Source organism: Pteropus alecto, unplaced genomic scaffold (genome assembly GCF_000325575.1).
Source record: "Pteropus alecto unplaced genomic scaffold, ASM32557v1 scaffold95, whole genome shotgun sequence".
Lineage (NCBI taxonomy): Eukaryota > Metazoa > Chordata > Mammalia > Chiroptera > Pteropodidae > Pteropus > Pteropus alecto.
The window spans coordinates 2035329-2044863 of record NW_006441071.1 but is presented as its reverse complement, the minus strand read 5'-3'; the positions used below and the strand labels follow the sequence as shown (position 1 = coordinate 2044863).

General features: G+C 34.0%; 1 protein-coding gene across 4 annotated transcripts in view; it reads left to right on the top strand.

Moving 5' to 3' along the window:
* The window catches only part of ADAMTSL1 (ADAMTS like 1), a 391854-nt gene that overhangs the window by 150474 nt on the left and 231845 nt on the right, over positions 1 to 9535 (top strand). For all 4 annotated transcript variants that reach the window (XM_015594546.2, XM_015594545.2, XM_006918348.3 and 1 more), the window contains exons 8-9: positions 1891 to 2002; positions 5464 to 5602. In XM_015594546.2, the coding sequence (XP_015450032.1) occupies positions 1891 to 2002; positions 5464 to 5602 (251 nt within the window). The remainder of the gene's footprint in view (positions 1 to 1890; positions 2003 to 5463; positions 5603 to 9535) is intronic.

The following is a 9535-nucleotide window of genomic DNA, read 5'->3' as shown; positions in this document are numbered from 1 at the left end:
CAGTTTGAAGGAACTAAGCAAGATTATGTGGTCAGAGATATCCATACTTCGCTGTTGGTTGTATCTACCCGAAATAACTATGTCCCTGTTCATTTCCAATCTCTTTTCAAATCTAAACATACAGCCTCAGAGCTTATGGTCATTATACATCACTTTCATTAATCTCATTAAGAACAATACTCTTTCTAAGCTGCTTGTTTTCTTTCCTTGCAAAGCAATTCATCTCTCTGGATCTAAACAAATCTTCTGACCTTTTCATTTGTTCATGGAGCTCATGTTCAAATGAGAGCCTTCTTCTAATAGCTTTCCAGCGTGATAACTACACATCCCAAAAGAGCTATAGGCTTTTGTGAGCTAAAATTTAAAAAAAAAAAAAAAAAAATTTTCCAAAGAATGTGATTAATACTACATCCCTAAGCAAGCAATTAGATATCCTGTATCTGACATATAGGACTGAAAAATATTAATCTATAAGCCATGTTCCCTTTTGTGAAAGACACTATATTGCTTCAGCTGTTTCTGCTTTAAAGTAGGGTATAATATCACTGTTTATTCTAATTAGGAAAGACCTGGATGCACCATGGGTCAGAATCCCAGCATAATATGAACTATTCTGTAGCTTTTCTCTCTTTCTTCTTTCTCCTTTCCAGCTCTTACATATTTTCTGAGAAATATTTCCATATTCTTATCTAAACTCCAAACACTAATCAAGGAATTAGGACCTACTCCCTGTTTCTTCAGTGTACCTGTAACCCTCTGCATCCTAGGTGTTAAATTCAGTGGCACAGAAAAATAAGGCTATCTTTTTAAAAATCTAAAGGCTGAATCTATCAATTTGTCTTAGATAAACAGTAGTTGAGATGGTGCGAAGGCTTGAAAACATTAATAAAGGCTTTGGCCATGTGATTTTGATTGACACTTCTCTCATTCCTGTAATAAAGTTGGAGTAAGAGGCGATTCTCTCAGTTGTCCATGAAACTTCTTTTAGTGTAATAAATAGCCCAAGCCTTGCCCTTGTGCAACTGTCTAAACGTTATATCACATGTCATTCTCTCTTCATGAAATCAAGGCATTGTTCCTGTTGGGTACTTTTATCCGTCTCTTTCAGTTTGAGTATGTTTTTTCAACCTTGCACTTTTAAGAACCATTAAAGAATTACTGCCTCACATTTCCTCTTTTCAAAAACAAAGAAGTTGTAATTTCCATAAGTACATGTTTTATTTGAAGTATTTGCTTTCAAACTGTAAATTGGTGTTTTTTAAAGTTTGATCTTGGACTGTCTACATTTGAATTGCCTGGATCTCTGGGCTTGAACCCAGGAATTTGCATTTTAGCAAGCTTCCAGTGGGTAACTATGCACATTAATATATATAAATCACCAAGTCGTCAGGAATCTCCATGTATGTCTCTGAGTGGGACTAGCTACTTAATTCTTTTATTTTTCTTAACCAAAGACAGTATCTTTCATTTTTTGCAGTGTGTGGCATTTATAATTTTCTTAGAACAAATTGTCTATTTCTGATCCTACATTTAAAAATCCACACAATTTTACTTGTTATACGAGAGAGGTTGGAAATAAAAGAGGGTGAGGGACTAAGTAGCCTGGGATAAGATCCTACCTGAACCACAAGTCGAAGCATTGCTATTTCTTGTTCTTTGGCACCAGAACTGGGAAGGTTCTTTCTTCTTTCTTCTTAGTGATGCAAGGACCATTCACTGGTTAAATGGTTAAGATGGGTGCTATGACTATTGCCACTTCTCTCTTAAAGCAGTCCTTCACACCACCAAAGACTGTCAGTACTATCATACATCCTTGTCCAAAGTTACAAGGAACCCAGAAAGCACCTTCCTGTCATACTGGTTCATCTCCTTTGCTGTTGTCTCCTGCAGATCCGCAACTCGGGGCCCGCCAACAGTACAGTCCAGTTCATCTTCTATCAGCCTATCATCCACCGATGGAGGGAGACGGATTTCTTTCCTTGCTCAGCAACCTGTGGAGGAGGTAATGGTGTTCATTTAGCCTAGGAACTGTTGGCTTCTATGAGAGAAGACTTAGCTATTACAAGAGTAGTCACTGCAGCACGGAAGAAATTTAGTGTCGTGGTGGATCAGATCCTTTCTTCTGAATGGGTCCAAATCCTGAAGCCCTCTTGTAAGGCGGACACCTCAGTCTAAATGCTCCATAAATATATTCTCTCTATAGAATCCCATTAGAGGAAACGGTGTTTACTCTGTTCCTTGATTCCATGGAAGGCCAAGACAGGAACTATCATAGCTTGTCAACAGCGCAGTCTTGAGGTGATTCTGTTCTTTTGAGAATAAACTACTCATCTGGTTGAAGTGAACTTATTTATTCAAAAATCAAGTGAAGAATATTTGCCAGGCCAGCTGCATACCATGATGTGTCCAAAAAGAATCAGAGATTAATTTAATTAAAAGAAGTCGTTTATTGTCAAGAGGGAGAAAAATAACTGCACTGTAGACTTAGGCTGAGTCATTTTTTTCAGCTCTTCCCCATCATTCGTGAAGTAAAAAGAATATCACTTGCCTTATTTAGCATTAAAACACATCTCTCTTGCAAGGTCGTCAATTGAATTTCTGTCCTTGTTCTGTCATATCTGTAACATGGACAGCATTTTGTGTTACTAGAAAAGATTCCTCCCCTCATTTTCTGCCTTTATAATTATAAAGTTTACATAATAATTCCTTTGAATTATTTCATAATTTAGCCATATCTTTATAGATCATTTAGTTCATTTAAATTTCTCTATTGTAATGTAATGAAAAACTTAATACTTAAATATTTTTCTCCTTTGAAATTATTTCCTTGAAGTAAATTCTCAAGAGTGAGTTTCAGAATTTTTGTGGCTATTGGCATATATTACCAAAATTCTTTCCAGAAGGGTAATAAGCAGTCTATGACTATTTTAGTTTCATTTCCAACTGAGCCAGTATTTGTAGATTATTATTTTTTTTTAAGTTTTGGTAATAAAATGGGTACATAATTGTATGTACATTACTTTAAAAATGAGGACATCAAGTAAATACTAGGTCTGGCTTTACAGAAGCCTGTTAATTGGCTAGTTTTAAGTACCTAATCCATATAGGTATTGCTAGATTATTTTGGCAAGAGAAAGATGGTACCTCAAAATGAAGTTAAATGATTATCCATTAATTTTTATAAAACAATTAAGAGCACATCATATAATTCATCTTCAGCTATATTATCAATGTCTACATAATGTGAACAAACCACTCAAAATGAGGCTCTATAGAGCAATGTTAGACCTTAGCTTAAAAGCAGTCCAAACTACATCAAGTGCTTTTACTTTATCATTATGTATTAGCTCAACATTTTAAACATTTCCATAAAATAGTGTTTCCAGTTGCTCTATCTGTCCTGAATATAAAATTACTTTGTTTAAAAATAAACTTGCCAATTACATTGATGTTTCATGGAAATATGTTATTTTGATTCGCCTATTAATGACTAGCACAGGAAATGGTTTCAAAGAAAGAAATAAGAGGGAGTAATTTTTTTTCTTTCCTTTTTAAATGAAGACCATGTTTTTGTGAGAAGTAGCAATTCAGTAACATGCCCACTATGCCAATTTCACGTATTGCTGCTATTGGAGTATAATTTCAGTAACTTTGACAATGGCTTGCTGTATAATAAGAATTAATGTTAGAGTTGTATATATCTCACCCCTTTGGGCCTTATTTTCTTTACATCTAAGTGAAGAAGTAGAACTGTCAAGTGGAAATCTTACTTGGAAGTCCAGATAAAAGGAATACGTAATGCTCAGAGCAAAGATGTGAGCATCTTACTTAACGGACCATAGTTTAAAATTTCGTGAAGAAATGATCTCTAAATTTTCTTTTATGTTTCTGGTTCCAGATTTAACTAGTCAACCATTTTGCTAAGTGTAAAGAATTGCTATTCCAAATACTTTGTGAAGCTTTAGAAAACATGATTATCCGACCATTTTGGTCATCTATTTAATTTTTGTTCTAAACTTCCATCTCACAAACTCTAGAAGAGCTTCAAAGCAAAATTTTAAACTGACAAATTATAATTTTTGAAATTATAATCTCAGATTTATAATTTACTTATTGTGCCTACATTTTACTACATGGTAAGTTTTGTCCTTAAGTGAAATTATTTTATGGAAAATTATAAAATGATTAGCTTGCCATAAACTTATTAGCTTTTGAGTATAATGTAATTGAAAAATAAAGACATTTACTTGCAGAAAATATCACTTTGCTCTTTGATTTTCTTATAAAGAAAAAAATTAAATGGAACATGTGCTTTTACCCATTAACTTTCATGCTTTTCATCTTTACCGTAAAATTGTAAAAAGGTCTTTTTTTAGGGCTTTAATGAACAATTAATTTTTGTGGGTGGTCTGAGAAAACAGCCTCAAGCCAGGAACTCTGGTTTATAAACCTCCATCTGATTTCCTAAAATCTTTTGCAAGATTTTTAAGGACTCTAAATCTGATTTTCTAACACATATTTAGCAACAGTACTTAACCACCTGCCAGCGAGGATATATTTTGGAGTTAGTTAAGGTTAAAATGATACAAAAAGGTTAATTTTTTAAAAACTCCTTATGTACATTTATTTTTCTCCCCAAGAATCTAAGTCCTCATCAGCACCCCTCCAGAAATCCACAGAACAACAAAGAGGCAGGTAAAAAAGGCAGAACACATTATAAACAGAATTAACTATTATTCAGCAACACTATTTTTTTAAAGAGGATTCTCTAAACAGTGGAAATTTGTGCATGGAAACAAATATTGGTTAGAAACTTAAGAACAAATGACGAAGAATTTTGGGTGAAGCAAAAATTGCACAGTAGGAAGGGCTTTTTTAGTTTTTTAGGAAAACGGAATTTATGACGGTTACTGTTAGGGACTTGATCGTGTATTTACTCAGTTTAACCCCTTCAGGTTGAGTTCAGGCAAAAATAATGTCAGGCACCTGGCAGGACCTGATCCTGTGCTATGTTCCATTGTCCCTCATTGACAAAAGGAGCAGTGTTGGAGTTTATTTTACTTACTTATCTGGAAGTTTTTCTCCCTGGTATCCCAGGTACAAGCGAGCCAATTTTGCATCCATGTATGGGATGGTTGATAAATAAATACTGAATGATACTGAGAATCTGTGTTAGACTTTTCGATACAAAACTAATAAGAATGGTTCTTGCCAACAGAGTCTTATAATCTAGTTATGCCGTTATGTAGTTCAAGCCCTAGGATTTAATTATTAAAATTTGAGTAGTAAAACAGTATTTGAGGCCTGCAAAACTTAATGAGCCTTCTTTTTACCTGTCTTCTGTCCTGGTAATGACTAGCACAGTGGGGAAGAATTTCCTTAATATGAGATGGCCAAAAAGCATAAAGAAATATATGATATTGATGTGTTTGGTTAAACTCCCTGTATGGTTTGATACTGCAGGTTACCAGCTGACATCAGCTGAGTGTTATGACCTTCGGAGCAACCGCGTGGTTGCTGATCAGTACTGTCACTATTACCCAGAGAACATCAAACCCAAGCCCAAACTTCAGGAGTGCAACTTGGATCCTTGTCCAGCCAGGTCAGTCAAATCTACTAGTTAATTTAAGTCAAGTTCCAAATAAGCGTCTTAAATTAAACTTTTTAATTAAAAATAAATAAATGTTTGCTGTCCAGTGTCCATTCCTAATCATGTGTTGTTAGTACCCATGCCCTTTGTTCTTGCTGCTATATGATGCCACCCCAGGGTCTACAGATTTTCTGTTTGTAAAGCTACAAGTGAAGCATTCACAGTCATTTTCTCTTCTGATTTTCTTTCATTATGGTTACTTGTTTCCCTCCTTAACAAGGTCCAGACCAGTGGACCTTAATAAGCGTGATGCTACAATGTTCTCAGGATACTTTCCATTTTAACTGTTACCTGATCAGTGACATGACCACAGCAGACCATATATCAGGGTCACAGCTGACCCATTTTAGCCTGTGGTAGTCTACACCGATTAACTAGAATCAAAACCAGTCTTAGAACAGTTTTACATTTGAACAAACTCAGTCCTCGTTAAAGAGAAAGCAGGATATATTTCCAATAGTCAGATTTTTTTAAGGTCTTTCTAATTAGGAGCTTTAAAGAGACACTTGATGTTTCCACATGTTCTTGTTTGCTTTTTTGGAAACCATAATTGGCTTTCAGTTATTTGCAGGATCAAGAATCAGACTGACAAATGAAATATCTCAGATGAGGAGTAGTCATACAAGTGCAGGTCAAGAATCTTTACATAGGTGTAATATTTGCCTTTATTGCACTCCTTCATAGTAAATCTCTTTATTAGCTTACTCATCCCCAACGTATGAGAGAGGATGTAAGAAAACTCTTCTACAAAACTAATCCTGAAGACCAAAAGACAAAGGATTCTTTCCCAAGCTCCTTCAATTTCTGAGAAACACCTCGATGTTATTTTTTAAAATCATAGTTTACTAAATATATATGCATAAAGCAAAACTTTGTATAATTAAATTGCTACATGAGCAACGCAGATAAAAATCATTTTATCTTTGAATACAATTTTAATTTTTGCTTTCTGCTGTTAACTTTTTAAAGTTTACTTGTACTCTTTCTGCCTCATTCATGAATTCTAAATTCTACGTGTTATTTGAAACTGCTTGTTTCATAGCTCATAAAAGTGAATTCAGAATGATAAGTTTGTGTGCAAGAAACAGAAAGAATAGATATTTTATAATTATATAATTTAGGCAAAGTTTAATTTGGCTTTATATTACACCAGAAAATAATGTATTAACATTGTATATGGTTAAAAAAACTGAATGAGGTGTCAGAATTTTGCTTGGACGTGTTTATTTTGAAAATATTAAAGGTATGAAGTATATTTAGCCAAGATAATTATTACTAATGTAATTCAACCCTATTTAAAAATTATTCTATTTATTACACATCTTTATCCATATCTATACCAGAAAGACTGGTACATGAAAAGAACAGTTAATCCTATTACAGGCAGGTCAGCTCAGCCATAGAGAGACCTTGAAGTCTTACATACACTTTCATAAAAATTTGTATATGTATTTCTAAGAGAAATGAGTTCACTCTCACAACTGCATAAAGCTTTTTTCTACTGGGAAAATAATTTCAACGAAGAGATGGCCATGGAAGACAGTTGTGAAATAAAAGCATTATGTTAACCATCTTAAGAAAATGTTTATAATCAGAAAAAAATTTACTTAGTTTTTTCTGGCTTCTGATTTTTATGTATCTTCTCTATTGGAGTAATATTTGTGGCCTATTTGTTATCCAAAAGCAAAAGGCCGTTCTATATCTAAAGAAGTTTTCCTGTGTAATTTGTGCTTTTTCTGCATCCAGTGTTATTTTAAAACATCTAATGCAGCACATGTATAAATGTTGGGACAGGTGGCTGTTAAAAAAAAAAAGAAAGAAAAAAATAAGTGAGAGGCAAATGTCAGGAAGCTGCTTTTTTATTGCAGAAGTAATTAAACAAAGCTGTAAAAATTAAGACGGCAATAGGAGACGTTTAAGAGAAGTCTGCTTTAGGAAATATAGATGTGCTTCTCTAAGGTTAAAATACTTCAGATTGCTGTGAAATTCATTGAATTCATCTGCATGCCTGAGATTAAAGCAGTCTTTCTGAATTCCAAGAGAAAATGAGAAGTGATGGTCTGAGAAAAGAAGATAAATAGACTCTATAGAATAGATCTCATCAGAATACCAGAATCAAGGCCTCAAGGAACTGTTTTCTAACTACAAATTTAACTACCTAATAATAAAATCAAGAGTGATGCAATGATATTAATCCAATGCCTTTGTGTCCAAAATTTGAAGCCCCCAAAAGGGAAAACATAGACAGTCTTAATACAGATAAAGTCACATATTTTTTGAATTTCAAAAGAAATTTGTTTTATCTAGCCAATGAGCTATTTGTTCACTTTACATGTATTAGAGTAGGATTTGAGGCCTATTACATATTGAGAGCAAATGCCATTCAGATAGCCACATTTATTCTGTCAAGATTGGAAGGACCATGGACAGCAAAAAGGACACTAATTCTGTAACCCTAGGTTTATTAGTTTACAATTCTGCATCTCAGTTTTCTCCCCTATAAAATGGGAGTAAGGGGATTATTTGTTGCACTAAATGAATAGTTTTCAGACTGTGCCTACAGAACCTGTTGTTCCATAAAGTTTCTTTATTAAGTTTTATTTTACATATTTTGAAGTATCTTTAAAAAGTAACTCACAAAAAGTGTATTCTAACATGTCAAACTAATTTTAACTTATTTGACCTAAGCTAAGTTATAAAAATACTTGTAACAATTGTAAAAATGTTATACTACCAAAGTAAATACTTCTTGCCCTTATCGTTAAAGTCTTCGATTATGTCAGTTAAATTGAAAAAAATAAATATCCTAAGATTGCAAGGTGAGCTGTGAAAACTGTTACCACTAGCAACTACTTCTCTGTGGTAATGAGAACTTTTTATAACTGTACATCTAAAACCAAAACCAACTGGGTGTGACAATCATTAGCCAAAATCCTCGATAATCCATTTTTTTCTGATTACCAAAATAGCATCACTGTTCTCATTAATCTCCTTTTACAATAAGTAAATGTTATATATTTGAACTAATGAATGACATCACTCACTCATTTCACTCACCAACTGGCTTCCATGGTTGTGGACTGGTTCATGGTTCATCTAGTGGTTCTCAGGGCTAAGAAGATTGTTGACATCTAGCCTATTCTTTTCAAAATAATTTTTATGTCTTTATGACTTTTTCTGACTCTTAATGCTAACTTAGAAATGTTGATGAGTTAAAAAGCTGTAATGAAAACATTAAAACTCACTAGAAATCTCCAGTGCCTACAGATAACCACTGTTTATGCTCTTGCTATATTTCTTTCATCTTGTTTATAGCTCATAACACAAATGAAATCCTACTGTGTACAATAGACATATAGAATTTAGTGACTTAGTTCTTGGTTTCAGCTATTCTAAAGCAAGCTTGAAAGTCTATGACATATAGTAACTCGACATTTTTCTAAGACAGGAATTTGAGTTCCTTATGCTACAAGACCAATCATTAAGCCTACCTGACAGCCAGTAGTTCCATCTTAAGAGAGCTTTGTTGCTCTCTGCTGGTGTCATTTATGCAGTCATTTTTATGAGGCGATAAAATACTTTGTTTCCTAGCCAAAAGTAGCCTCAAAAAGGAAGCCAAACTTAGTGCTTATAATGGAAGGGAAGAGAAAGTGAAGTTAAAAATGTGTTGGCTTTTAGCTAAAATTAAGAATAATTTTCACTGGTCGCTTGGAGCTGGGACATCACCAGTCTCATCATATGCTCTATACTCAGCATAGCATATGTGCGGGTGGTAGTCTCAACTTGGATAGTCCCAGAAGTCCAGAGGCATGACCTTCCTGTATGCCAGGGACCTACTACATGTTTAACTTATTTTCTGCTTCATTAATGTAATGATAGTAGGAA